Source organism: Alnus glutinosa, chromosome 8 (genome assembly GCF_958979055.1).
Source record: "Alnus glutinosa chromosome 8, dhAlnGlut1.1, whole genome shotgun sequence".
NCBI lineage: Eukaryota > Viridiplantae > Streptophyta > Magnoliopsida > Fagales > Betulaceae > Alnus > Alnus glutinosa.
In genome coordinates, this window is record NC_084893.1 from 11077747 (window position 1) to 11092435 (window position 14689).

Below are 14689 nucleotides of genomic sequence, written 5' to 3' on the forward strand. Positions count from 1 at the left end.
AAACTCATTTCAATTCATGAAAGCCAAATTTATAGAAACAAACTATTAAAGTTTCAGAAATTCGGTTGGATGTGGCGTCAACTAAAGTAGTAGTAATTGCAGAAAAACTCTCCTAAACCAGAACTAAACCTTCATACTCATACTCACATTATTTTCTTCAAGAAAAATTAACCAAACATTAAGAATTTCAGTTTATCTTTCAATTTCCAAAAAATCGGGTACTCCACATGCTTCAAGAATTTCAACATCTCCTCTAAGAGGTTCAGTTACCCCCAAACAATCAAGTTGTTTCAAGTAAAATTCTACCATAACCCACTAAATATCCAATTAGGCAGCAAGAACCAATACCCATTCAGAGATTGACCCAAACCCAGCATCAACATCCCATTCTGAAACATCATGTTCCATGTGGGTTTTTCAGTTTACAATCAAGGTTCCACTGTGACGTCCCACATCGCCTGGGAATGAGGATGTGCTTATATGTATAAATGTACCCTTTATGACACAACGCGTTTTAAAGCCGTGATGGTTATGAACCTATCAGAACTCCGCAGTTAAGCGTGCTTCTGCGAGAGCAATCCCAGGATAGGTGACCTCCTGGGAAGTCTGGTTTGGGGAGCCAAAAGCGGACAATATTGTGTCATTGGGAGTGGGTCGTTACATCCACAATCCACATAAGATATATCTCATATAGAAAATAAGCATAAATGAAATATCTCCAGAGCCATGGAGCTTAAAGAAAAAGTAAAAAATAAAAATAAAAATAAAAATAATTGTAGATTGCCCCAAATGAGAGGATATATATATGTTAAAAAACCACATCATTTCCTTGAATGGTTTGAATAAACATGTATATTAACTACGTGATAACATATTCGTCGCAGAAGCTACCAAATGTAAAACGGATTCATTTGAAACAATATAATACGAACGCGTAGAAATTGACCAAGAGAGCTCAAAAACCTCACAAGTGCCCATACATAGCTCCATCGGTTAGCATTATAATGGAAGAAGAAAGACAAGAACTTCTTAGCGGATTTTAATCAAACATATAGCAAGCAATTTTTTTTTTATTTTTTTATTTTTTTTTCTATTTTTTTTTTCTAGAATATCTTAAAGTAGTCGAACCTATTATGATTCCAGAATTATCAGTTCAAGATAGAAATGTTATTGAAGTAGAAGTGGAACGATAAGGTAACCGGCGAAAAAATCTATCCATGAACATGTACATATACACAAAGCAGCCAAGGAAGCTAATACAATACCTTGGCAGAGCTGGGTCCCAGTAGCTGAAAAAACCAAAAAATGGTCGCCGGAACTGGAAGACGGCCGAAGATGGAGAACGGCCGGTGGTTGGATTTTAGCCGAAGATGGAGAATGCACAGTAGTGGGCTCATGAGTGGTCGACGATGGCGGGTCGTGCATGGTCAATGGTGGCGGGTCGTGCGTGGTGGTCAACGGTGGCGGGTCGTGCGTGGTGGTCGACGGTGGGAAGAAAATGGGTAGATGGAGAGAGGGAGGGAAGAATTTGGGGGGAAGCTCTGGGAAGAAAATGGGAAAATGAGTATAGATATCTGAGTTTTCAAAATTCGATTTTTATTTTTATTTTTTAAATATTAAAAGTGAAAATGCGTTTTCCACGTAGGAAAGGGCTGGGCAGGGGACGGCAAGCCTATCATTACTCATTCCCAAATGAGCAATTTAGAAGAGTAATAAATGCTACACACTCTCTAACTCTTACAATATCTTAAGTAAATTTTAAAATTACAATTGAATTTAGAATAGATCATCATTAAATTTTGATATAATAGTAATTTTTTTTAAAGGATATAATGGTAATTTGAAATCAAAGATTTATCTTAAATTTAACAACAATTTTAAAAGTCATATCAGAAATTGTGAAATAATAGTTTTAAAAGTCACGTAAAAAATTGTGAAAGTGAGAATGTGTATCATTACTCGATCATAAATAATTGATCTAATGTTTCCAAACTTTTGAATTGCATGGGGTTGGGAAAAGGCATTGCTCAGCAACATTCACATTGATTGATAAAAGTTTGGCTCTAATCGAGAGAATATGCTTGAGAGATTGAAATTAAATTAGGACTATTAAAAAAACTACCGAATCTCACCTAGTTTTTTTGTTTACAGCAAGCCAAATCCTTTTTTTAATTATTAATTAATTAATTTATTTTTTTAAAAAATTATTACGCCTACGAATAAAAGGATAAAACCCCAAAACCCCTGCATAGGAAAACATTTTTTTTTTTTTAAAAAAAAAAAAAAACACCAAAACCCCAGATAAGACGGTCGAAAAACTACTTCAAAGTTGAAGCGCAAAGCAAATATGCTGCTACTGTTTCGTTTTGCACTTTGAATCTCTCAATTCTGCATCCAAAAATGGAGCTCACAATCCCATACAAACCAAACCCACTACTTTTCTGTTCAGCACCACTCTCACAGACCTCCCACTCCCAGAGTTCCATTCTTTTCAAGCTTCCCACAAAACACAGGCTCAAAATTTCCCGCCAGAGACCCACTTTCCGGGTTCTAGCTTCCGCAAACCCAAATGGGTCTGATGGGTTTTCATGGTTGAGTCTGACTCGGTCAGTCCGCCGTGGCTCCGGGCGCTTCTGGTCGAAACTTGGCGAGTCGGTGAAGAAGGAAATTGGGTTTGATTTGGAAGATACCAATGTGAAGGTGGGCGAGTTTGTAGGGCAAGTTAGTGAAGGGGTGAGGAAGGGTGGGGCTGAGTTGGAAAGGTTTAGGACTGAGTTGGTGCCCGAGTTCGTGAGTTGGAATCGGTGGGAGCGTTGGAAGGTAATTTGTGAATTCACTTTGAGACTGTTTTGTTTTAATCTTTGTTTGCTAGCCTAAGAAATAGAAGTAGAAGGATAGAAAATGGGACAGGTTTGACGATTTTTCTTCTGAACTGTTGGAGAAGGGAGGGGGGGTGGCACCGGGATGCATTCAAATGTTAGCTGGTAGAGACAAGGACGAGATATGAGCTTGGCGGAAATGGAAAAATCTTAAGTGTTACTTGTAATGATTAATCATTTGCAACGACACACCTCACATAGCATGAAAAATTGACCATTTTCACAGAAATTTTGTGATATCTTTAAAACACGTATTTCACCTATAATTTTTTCTTTCTTTCTTTTTTTTTTTTTTTTTTAAGCTTTCATCTTCTTTGAAAAGCAATGCATGGTTTGATGCAAGGAACTGCTTCATAAGCCTTTCTAAGTGAACGGGGGCAATCCAAATTGGAAGAAAGCTTGCAGTTTTTTTTTTTGATAAGTAAGCAAAGAAGTTTATAAAATGCGTAAATGCGTGCCTAAGCATACAAAAAGTATACAAAAAAGACACCAAAACAGGAAAAAGAGAGAAAGAGGAAATACACCCGCAAAACCCAAAAACAGAGGAAACCTAAACACCCCAACATAACCGGCTCACAAAACCCAGAGACTATTACATCACATTAGTGGCCCTCTTGCCTTGCCCCAGCTAGAACCAAAACTCTTGGCATCATAATTAATCTTGCACTCTAAGTTCTTCACTTCACGACTCCCTTTAAACTTAGAAGTGGAGACTGAAGCCTCTTGACGCTGCTCCACGTCAATTTGAGCCATATAGTCTAAAAAGCCATTCACATTCCCCTCGTGGGAGACCCCCAAAGTTTGAAAACATAAGCTAAGATCAATCGCTTGCAGTTTCTTTTGTGTTATCTTGTTTTACAAGCTCTAATCTTCCTTGCACTATTCACTGTTCAAAATAATTGAGCCATGGTCTATTGTTAAGTTTCTTCTTTTTTTACATTTGAACCTGATGTATTTGATTGTGGTCCTCAAATTCCAATTAATTTGCATTTCCAATATATTTATTGTATTGGATTAGCAAATGATTGAATGTGTTAAATTTCGAAAGATCTATATAAATAACTTTTCCTACTCATAACTGCCCACAACGAATTGCATGAGATGGCTAATAATTGATATGAAGTTTATATCCAGAACCTTTGACCCGAAGTTTATGGATGGATAGTTGCTCTCAACAGTTCTTGTTTTTCTAATTTTCAAGAATTTCTAGATTTGTGTTCTTCCTCTTCTCCTTAATTGGATGTCCCTCTTGTATACTCCTTGTGTATTTGGGTTGTACCCCTTTGCGCTTTCTAATAAGATTGAATTAGTTGATAAAAAAATATGATAGCTGAAGCACTAGAGTCGAATTTGTTAGATGCAATTACGCGTGTAAGTGAAAAGGGTAAGACATAGTCCAGGTAAGATCGAGAGGAAGTGTTCATTTAGCAAATTCAAGGAAATAGCAGAGATATATAAATAAATGACTGACCTAAAACAAGTTCTCCAAGCAAAATTAAGATTTTGATGGAAGCAAAAGTGATTGTGAAGCCTTTCATAGTCGTGCAGTTCATTTTCATTTTTTCTTAATTTTTTTGAGCAAATATGTTTTTATGATGTTGTGTTCTTTCAAAGATATATGATTTCCAACAATTTTAGGATTGCTTTGCACTTGTATATTCATGTCTTGAACCTTGCTCAACTTATGAACATCAATTGAACTTTCCAAGTACAAGAGGAAAAATTGAAATCTGAGATTGAGATGGTGGAATAATGGCTCATGCAGCTGAACCCATATAGTTTTGCCTAGTTTCCTTTTTGAGAATTTTTAACCATTCTATATGCAACTTTTATGATAAGCTAGATAATGATATAGTTGTTCTCCTTTGTTTTCCTCAAGGATCTCAAAACATGGGAGCCCAAACGAATTGGTGCCTTGATTCTCTATATATTTGTTGTGATAATTTCCTGCCAAAGAATATATATAGCTGTTCGAGCTCCTTATCTAAATCGCCAAAGAAAGGAGCTAACAGAGGCTTATATGGAGGCATTGATTCCTGAGCCATCTCCTAGTAATGTTAGAAAGTAAGTAGATTTCTTACTTTAACTACAGATATAATCAATCAATTTATATTCTTATGATATATCATGATGTTAAGAGTTAGATAAATTTATTATTATTTTATGAATAGAGAAGAAAAAAGATCCACTAAGTCATCTGATTGAATGACGGTTCAGGTTTATTTTCCTCAAGAATATTCACATCATAATGGTCTCAATCAAATCTAGGATTTATGACTTGACTGAGACACTGACTAGATGATGATAGAGCTTCTAATCAAACACTAATGATCCAGGAAAGCTTAAATACACCTGATTACACTGGGTAGTTTACTTACTGGCTTAAAAAATGAGAGTAACAGTTGATTTAGTAATCCAACAGAGGTCATATGAGCTATTTCCCTAATAACTTTGTCCAACAAAAGAAGACAAAGCTATTCCATCAAAGAGCTTTCTTTCTTTCTTTGTCTTCTTGTTTCCCCTCCTATTTGAAATTAACAACTGCAAACATTTAAAGAGAGTTGGACATTTCTCCATGGAGAAATAGTAGCATGTGATGGATAGGAATAAGAACAAAGAAGTTTAGGATTTCTTCCACTTTGCTGTACTTGTTAAATTTCAGAGCCTCTGATTGTCCTTATAATTTTGCAGGTTTAAGAAGGGTATATGGAGGAAGACAATGCCCAAAGGCCTGAAAATGAAGAAGTTTATTGAAGGACCTGATGGAACACTTATTCATGATAGTTCTTATGTTGGAGAGGATGCATGGGATGATGATCGAGAGCCTACTCCGGACAATGTGAAACAAATTATTGAGAGTGATATCAAATTGAATGCAGAAGAAAAGAAGGAACTGAAGGAAGACTTGGGCATTTCGGGTTAGTTATGTATCGGAGTGAATGTATGTTTCATAAACATGTGGTATACTTTGGGATAAGGTTGCATTATATATTCTCTCTCTCTCTCTCTCTCTCTCTTTTTTTTTTCTCTCATACTTTTTGGATCTTGCATTCATTTGTTTTTAGTTTGTTTTAATAGCAAATATTCTTGTTAAGATGATATCTATGAGGATTTCATAACAAATCTGTAACACATGAATTTTTCGATATCTTGGGAAAGATCATATGAATAATAATTTTATGCGGGAAGAGGATAATGTCCACATTTTTTGGCATTATGATTTGAAAAGTAGATAGAATGCCGTAGAATTTTTTATTAATATAGTAATAGAGATAAATATATTACAACTGGACTTGGTGATCTGAATTGACTGCACAGGAAATATAGAAAGGGGAAAAATAAGGACTGGAATTGGTTTCCATTAGTGAAAGTTATTGGAGATCTTTGTGCTGGCCATTATTCAGCCCAGTTATATGTTTTGTCATTTTGTTTTTAGGACGTTTAGGTTGGCCTCTTAGAATAGCTTTTCAGTTTCAAAACCCTCTACAAAGAAGCTACTATGATTCTTTAAAAACTTGTCCACGGAATTGCATTTCTATATGTTATTCGTAGTCTGCACTCAAGATAACATAATGCTAAGCTAATGGTGGATGCCATATTGTAAAATCTTGTGAAGCTGATTGGGAGTTTGCCTAGGCCTCCCTGTATATGAGTACTGTTTGATTCCTACCAGCCAATTTCTCGCATACTTGTTTGGCAGGTGAAGCTCAAGAAAGTAGAGAAACATGGCGTGAAAGGCTTCATACTTGGAAGGAGATCCTCAGAAAGGAAAAGTCAGCTGGACAATTAGATTCCATAAATGCCAAGTATGTAGTTGAGTTTGACATGAAAGAGGTTGAAAACAGTCTTCGCAAGGATGTGGTGGAAAAAGTAACAGAGACACAAGGAAGTAGAGCACTCTGGATATCCAAGAGATGGTGGCGCTATCGTCCTAAACTTCCTTACACTTATTTTCTTCACAAACTTGATTGCTCTGAGGTAAAAATGTTGGTCACCTTTGCTTTGTTCTTTCTCAGTTTTTGGGTTCATTGGTGTCTTGTTGCTGGTATTGCATGAAATACAATTCTCTCTATCCCCCAATTGGTTTTTGGTGAGATTTTATCTAACATTTGGATTTCTCTAGTATCTAATCAAGTAAGTGCATGACCATATGCACATATGCGTGAATCTTTCCTCCTTCCCCCTTCCCCCCTGAAATCCAACCTTTAGAGTAAAATTAGTAGTCAGAGAAAATGATAAGACAATTAATCCAAACTCATTTGTTGAAATACTAAATGCATTATTATATAAACTGTGATAATGCAATGGAATTTTTTTTTTGATAAGTAATAATTTCATTAAATAGCGCAAATGGGCGCAACCCGAATAGCGTAAAGGGGCGCAACCCTAGTACACAGGAAGTATACAAAAGAGCCCCTACTCAGAGGAGATAAACGAACATGAAAGTAAAAAATCAGCAAACGACAAACGACCCGGGTTATGTGATGACACTCACAAATATAACATATTAAGCACATTTCTACAAAGTGTCCCAACCGTAACCTCCACATCTTAAAAAAGCCTAGTATTTCTCTCACGCCACAAGCCCTACAAAATACATAAAGAAACCTGCTTCCAAATACGGATAGCAGAACCACGACCTAGCAAGGTGCCCCAAGCACTCAATAAATCTAAAATGCTACTAGGCATAACCCACTCCACCCCGAATAAGCTATAAAAATAACTCCAAACAGCCCGTGCCACGTCACAATGTAGAAGAATAATGCAATGGAATTGAACCATAGATTTACAGTCTTTTAGAGCAACCTTTTCACATTGGATGCTAATGGTGTAAAATAGAGTCATTTCAAATGCTTTATTAGAAAACTTTCTAACTTCATTCTTATTTGCAGTCCAAATGTTTCATAATGCCATATTCATTATGCATCCAAATGGATCAGGAGGTAGGCAGTTTCTGATGCTGTGAATTCTTTTTGGGCAGGTTGCCGCTGTAGTCTTTACAGAAGACTTGAAGAGATTGTATGTAACAATGAAAGAAGGCTTCCCATTAGAATATGTTGTAAGTCTGCCATCTAAATATTTTTTTATTTTTTATTTTCTTTTTTGATGTTGTCTACAATCTGATAGTTGTTACTGTCAGATCCAGAACATACTATTCCTTGGCTTCTAATTGCATATTGTTACACTTGATAGGTCGATATTCCTTTAGACCCTTACTTGTTTGAGATTATCTCCAGTTCTGGAGTTGAAGTTGATCTCCTCCAAAAGCGTCAGATCCATTACTTTATGAAAGTTTTGATGGCATTAGTGCCTGGAATTTTGATATTGTGGCTTATAAGGGAGTCTGTGATGCTTCTGCACATCACTTCTAAGCGTTTTCTTTACAAAAAGTATAATCAACTCTTTGATATGGCATATGCAGAAAATTTTATCCTGGTAAATCTTTAACCCTGAAATTGTTGTTTCCTTCCTTCTCAAATAAAAATTTGCAAATTCTAATACATCTTGTACTCATGCAGCCTGTTGGAGATGTCAGTGAAACAAAATCGATGTATAAGGAAGTAGTATTGGGGGGTGATGTTTGGGATCTTCTCGATGAGTTGATGATTTATATGGGAAACCCCATGCAATATTATGAAAAGGGCGTGAAATTTGTTCGGGTAACTTTTTTAAGTATTATCAAAGATGCAAACATCTCTATTGGACCTGTGTTTTAATAAAGAGAAGAGTAATATTAAGACATTATTTTATGGTGTTTTGCACAACAGGGTGTGCTTCTTTCTGGACCTCCTGGAACAGGAAAAACACTCTTTGCAAGGACACTTGCAAAGGAAAGTGGGTTGCCCTTTGTTTTTGCTTCTGGTGCAGAGTTTACAGATAGTGAAAAGAGCGGTGCAGCAAGGATCAATGAGATGTTTTCTATCGCAAGGAGAAATGTAAGAATTAATCTCTTTATTAATTTTTTAAAAGCAATAACATGTAATTCATTTATTAACATGAGTAAAATAAATTTTTCATCTAAAATATGATCCTCAAGAAATTGAGGATTTCTTCACATCGTAAGTCCTAATGCTCTTAAGCTCTTTTGCTTACTTAATAATGAAAAGTCATTGATTTCTTGATTTATTAAGCTTTAGGGTGTAATTTTTTAGGACCTCTTGTATTTGTCCTATGTACTTGGGTCATTTGTTTTCTTATATGATTATTCTTTGCTTTAAAAAAGAAAAAGAAAAAGAAAAGGAAACATAATCAGATTCCTTTTATGTGTTAAATTTACAATACATGGGGTATTCTTTCATGCTTTGAATGAGTTTTAGTGTATGTTTGGTCTCATGGCTCTTTGTATATGATTCTTGATTTTTTTAGTATATCTTAAAATACCAGCTGCAAGTACCTCAAATAGAAGTTTTGAAGACAGCGAGAAGATGGTGGTGGAACTAAAATCTTTCTTCCTCACTACTTTTACCACTGAATCACTGCTTTAAACTATCTTAATTTGCTTAGTTTTCATGATTTTCTCAACGTTTTTGTTTTTTTCTCTTTCTAGTTAGGTGTGTATCTCTTGTATACTTTCTATGTACCTGGGTTGTGCCTCTTGCGCCTTTTAATGATATTTTGGTTACTAATAATAAAACTCTCTTTTTTCCTGTTTTGGTGTCCTTTTTGTATACTTCCTGTATGCTTAGGGGCGCCTTTACGTTTTTTATAAACTTCTTTGCTTACTTATATAAAAGAAAAACTAATAATAATAAAAAAAAAAATTCTCCCATCCTTCCATAGTTCTTCATTTGTTTAAATATTTTCCTATCCTCTAATATACCTGCTATTTCATTTTCATTAAGAGCCTTTGAACTTGGAATTTACGTCACAAACATTGAGGTTGCATCGTCTAATAGTAAAGTTTGCAAGTTTAAAAAACTAAATGATTTAATTCTATTCATGTGAAAGACATGAATTGCATCGTTAAATAGTAAAGTTTGCAAATTTAAAAAACTAAATGATTTAATTCTATTCATGTGAAAGACATGAATACCCCTGTCTCAATCATAACTCTCCTGTCAGCATGGGGAAATATTTGAAAGTAGTACTTGTACACAAGCTGCATTATAACACCAGGTCCCATGGGGTTCTCTGATTTATTGAATTAGGGTGTTTTTTTTTTTTTTTTTTTTTTTTTTTTTTTTTTTGTGTTGGTGAAGAGATAGGTTCGAGATGGTAATTTGGGTTCCAGGGGATAATATTCTTTTGTTTAAGAGATTCTGGGAGTGTATTACAGGTTCAGGATGGTAATATCGGTTCCTTAGGTCAGCTAACTTGGAAGCTGACTCATAGGCCAGGTTGCAACTAATTATTAGGATCTTAGAAAATACTTCCATGTGAGGTGATATTGTTTGAGACCCTTGTTCTTTTAGGGGCAAATTTGTGTATCCTATTTATTATATTGTGAATTAAAGCTTTACACCTTTTCTTTCTCTTCTTTTCTTTTCTCTTTTCATTTCTTATCTTCGTGTCAGAAGGATACATCATTCTTCTCTTTTTATTCTTACTTTCTGTTCCTAAGTTATACGTTTCTTTCTTCCATTTTTTTGCTTTGGCTTTAAATTCCACTTCACCCCTGTTGAGTACTGTATGAAATGCCGTGCAATGATAAGCTATTTATGAGGCTTGGTAGTGTAGCTCACTGCATGTCTGGTTCCATCCCCTGTAGGGAGTTGCTGTTCGGATTATATGTTTAAAACACAGCGGAAAAATCCCTTGAATAGCATCAAGAAAACATGGCAAAGGATCATCCAAAACAAAAAAAATAGCAATGGAAGAACCTCACCAAGCAAGTTGGCTACCACTAGGAACAAGGGGCTGATTTGGTTCTCTTGCTCCTTCTCACAAAAAACGTGTAGGGTTAGGGTTTTGAGACATCTAAACATTCTCTTAAATTTTGATTAAGAGACCAAGAGTGTCGGCTCTAATGCCTACACAAGCTCCCTTTAAATTAGTACTTGGTTTTCTTGTCATAAAAGGACTTGGAAAACCTAGCCTCCATGCTACCACATACACGGCCATCCAAGGGAAAAGCATGTGTAATTAGGTCAAGCCCAATAAGTGTAATAATTAGCTTGAGGAAGGACTTTAGAGGGAAAATAAAACTAGCTCCAATAGGCCTAGGACACTTGTCATCTTATGACTTGTCCTTGTCTTTGGTTACTATTAAATTACAATTAATTTTACTAAATAATTGTAATTGCACTCTAGTATTTACTTTTTATTACTCAAATACTCTCAATAACTTCTTATATTTTGTAGTTGACCTCTCCATGAAATAATTTGTAGTCGAATTAAATTCATAAAATAACTGTCACTTTAATTCACTACCTCTTGATCTTTGAGTACCTAATTTAATCCCTTGATTATTTTTGTTCTATTTGAAATCTCATTTCATTCAGTACGTAAAGTTTTAGTGATTCTTTATTAAAACACTTCTGTCAGAGATTTAGAATAATTAATTCCATTAAATCTATCTTAAGGGGATATTTCATGTCGTTTTGGTTAAATCAAAGGATTATGGATTCCATCTTGAGGAGTAGTGTTCTTACAATGCTACGTGTGATCACTCAACACATCGAGATTATGAAATATCTCACTCCTAAATGTATCATAGTGACCTCTACTTCACATTTGAGTGCACATTCCCTTTAGGATTGAGAGTCCAATCTTATATAAGAATAGAAGAATATCAAATTCCGGTATATATATATAATTTAGATATTATATATAGGGGCGCCTTTACGCTTTTTATAAACTTTTTTACTTATATATATATATACATATATATATAATTTGGATATTATAATGATAATGGGTTGCCCAGGATTCGAACCTGGAACTAGTTAGATGGAGTAGATAATTTACTTGTTAAAAGTAGGTAAAAAAAAAATTTCTCCCCAAGTCGTGCTTGCATCATTCATTGTACATGGCTTTGCCTATGTATACATCTAAACTTAGTGCATTCCCTAGAGGGGACTCTAATAAGAAAGTAGAATACTCAGTTGATCAACCCCTACTCTTATTGCATAAACATTTCTTAATATAAATGAATGAATTGTTTTGTTATCTCTTCATTCATTTAAGAATAAGTTCCATTTACACGGTCTCACAATCAATCATTCATGATTGGCCAAACCATTCATGCGAATAATATCCAAATACCAAACTCACCCTCTATATAACCTACACAAAGTAAAAGTTCTTGGGAAAATCATAGAATTAACAACTCACTTGGTCCGTTCAATGCATTGTATCATCACCAACACATTAATCAAAAGTCTCCATTTTACATGATCATGATTGATAGGACTATAGTTTTATCAAATGGAATGCCCAATTTCATTACCGACTACGAACTACTATTTATAAGTTACAAGGTTTATGGTTTTGAGATTTTCTGTGTGATAATCTTATTAATACACCTCAGACCATATTCAATATACCCGAAGGACTTACGCATATATGATAAATAATAATCAATTAATGCATACATGTAAACAGTAATATGGCCAATGTTCTTGAAATAATTCAGCAAATAAACAACTTTATTTAATAAAGTAAAACATCATACAATAGAAATTGGATTTTAGAGCATAAACCCTAATAGATACTGGTTTCCGTGCCAAATAATTCATGCATGAAATGACTTAAAAATTTGGGGCATTTCTAACTTGTTCATGGGAAACTGCATTCCTATTATGTTGAATTGATATTTAGTGCTACAGGGGCGTGATATCCGTATTTTAGACGTATCAATTATGATACATCTTGATGAGTTAATGACTAATTCAAGTGTTACAGTTAACTCTTGAAAATCACGAGCCTTGTGGTTGAAGGAAAGAAATCCTAGGTGTTTTGAGGATTTGGAGAGTTCCATAGAGGATATTTTAGCTACGTTTTTTCATACTTTGTATCTTTGGACGATGGCTTTTTTGTTCCCACTGTCGATTAGTTTTGCCAATTTCTTTGTCCATTTTTCCATTCCTAGCTAGATATTTCCTTCTGTATACTTCCAGTGTACTTAGGAGTGCCTTACGCTTTCAATAAGATTAAATTTACTTATAAAAAAAAATTTGTTGACTGGTTGGGGTGATTTGTTTGGGTGCGGTCCAGCTAAGGAAGTTTGGAGGCTAGTTCCGTTGTGTTTAATGTGGTGTCTTTGGCGTGAGAGGAATACTCGGCACTTTGAAGACGTAGAGACATTGGTGTTAGTGTTACAAAAACTTTTGCTTAACATGTTAAATATATGGATAGTGGCACATCGTAGCTCGAGTGTTTTTACTTTTGCAGATTTTTTGAATATATGTTCTCTTCTTTCTTCCTATTAAGGGTTCTATTGTATACTCCTTGTGTATTAGGGTTGCGCCCTCTACACTTTATTTATGATATGTCATTACTTATATAGAAAAAAAAGATCATACTGATTAAATATGCTTTGTGCAGGCTCCTTCTTTTGTATTTGTTGATGAAATTGATGCTATTGCTGGAAGGCATGCAAGAAAAGATCCTCGAAGAAGGGCAACATTTGAGGCGCTGATTACACAGCTTGATGGGGAGTAAGTGTATTAGTTTAACCCATTTCGTGTCTTTTACTACACAATACTTCTAAACGTCATTCAGAAATTTATCAAAAAAGAAAAAGAAAAAAGAGACCGATCAGAAACTAGTTTTCTTGGAAACTCTTGTCAGATGGTATTTTGGAAGGACCGTTAGGGGTAGGTTATGCTTATTTTACTCTATGCATCCAGTATAGTATGCTAATACAACCTGGGTTCTAGCCCATATTGAATGCCTATAAAGGAGGCTTCCAGAATGGGTTTTACCTCAGTAATGATTGAAGTTAACTCTGCTATCATTAGAGGCCCCAGAAGTTTTCTTTATGGGTGTTTGCTTCTCTACATCCTTCGGATGAGAGTTTAGGTGGTCAGTCATCTAATGAGAAATTGGAGTTTATTGACTAAGAGAGGAGATACCATATCAGGCGTTTCATTTTTCTTGGTGGTGGTTATGTTTTTGATGGGTCTGTTTGTTTCTTGTATCTTAGTGTAATTCCTCTTTTGCTTTTGGATGTAGCTTCTTGTTTTGAAGAATGTGGAGTAACTTGTATTTCTTCGTCTCTTTCTTCTTTCTTTCTTTCTTTCTTTCCCCCCCCTTTTTTGTTGTTGTTTTTTCAAGGATTCTTCATCTTTTGCAAAGAAAATCAATACTGTAGGTTGAATAATCCTTGCATATCAGGTGACCTTGACAATCCATGACAAATAGTTATCTGTCTGTTATGGTTGCTTAAGATTCTGGTTTATGAAAGACGAATTCGTGCACTGATTAAATCTCATTAGTTGTAGAATATTTAAAGATTTGTTGGCTACTTTATGTTGAAATAACAAATACTAAGCCTTAAGGATGCTAGATCCACTAGTTTCTTGTTTAGTTGCTGTAACCATAATATGTTCTATCACAAATTGCCTCCTGTTTTACAACAATTATCTTATTTGAACCCTAGTGAATCATAAAGGAACCCTACGTTGATATGCATTTCCTTCCCCCCAAAATTGAGAGAAAAATGTTTTTGCCTTTAGTTGATGGCTCCATGGGAAAGAGTTATTTGGTCATGATTCTATAGTGTAGAAGTTCCCAGGGAATTCTATAGGGAAATTAATTTAGAAAAAGTGTGTTATAATTTCTTGTGCTGTTGACTTTTCATTCTAATTTGAGCTATCTTTTTTTGGGTATTATTTTTCTTGTTATATTAATTTTCATGTTCAGCGATT

The 14689-nt window shown here is 34.9% G+C and overlaps 1 protein-coding gene across 1 annotated transcript in view; it reads left to right on the plus strand.

The window, feature by feature from the left end:
* The first annotated feature begins 2283 nt into the window (after positions 1 to 2283).
* The window catches only part of LOC133874794 (ATP-dependent zinc metalloprotease FTSH 12, chloroplastic), a 32411-nt gene continuing 20005 nt past the window's right edge, over positions 2284 to 14689 (plus strand). The window contains exons 1-9 of the mRNA XM_062312653.1: positions 2284 to 2820; positions 4759 to 4943; positions 5571 to 5797; positions 6580 to 6857; positions 7861 to 7938; positions 8073 to 8315; positions 8399 to 8539; positions 8648 to 8815; positions 13365 to 13477. Of these exons, the coding sequence (XP_062168637.1) occupies positions 2401 to 2820; positions 4759 to 4943; positions 5571 to 5797; positions 6580 to 6857; positions 7861 to 7938; positions 8073 to 8315; positions 8399 to 8539; positions 8648 to 8815; positions 13365 to 13477 (1853 nt within the window). The 5' untranslated portion in view covers positions 2284 to 2400. The remainder of the gene's footprint in view (positions 2821 to 4758; positions 4944 to 5570; positions 5798 to 6579; positions 6858 to 7860; positions 7939 to 8072; positions 8316 to 8398; positions 8540 to 8647; positions 8816 to 13364; positions 13478 to 14689) is intronic.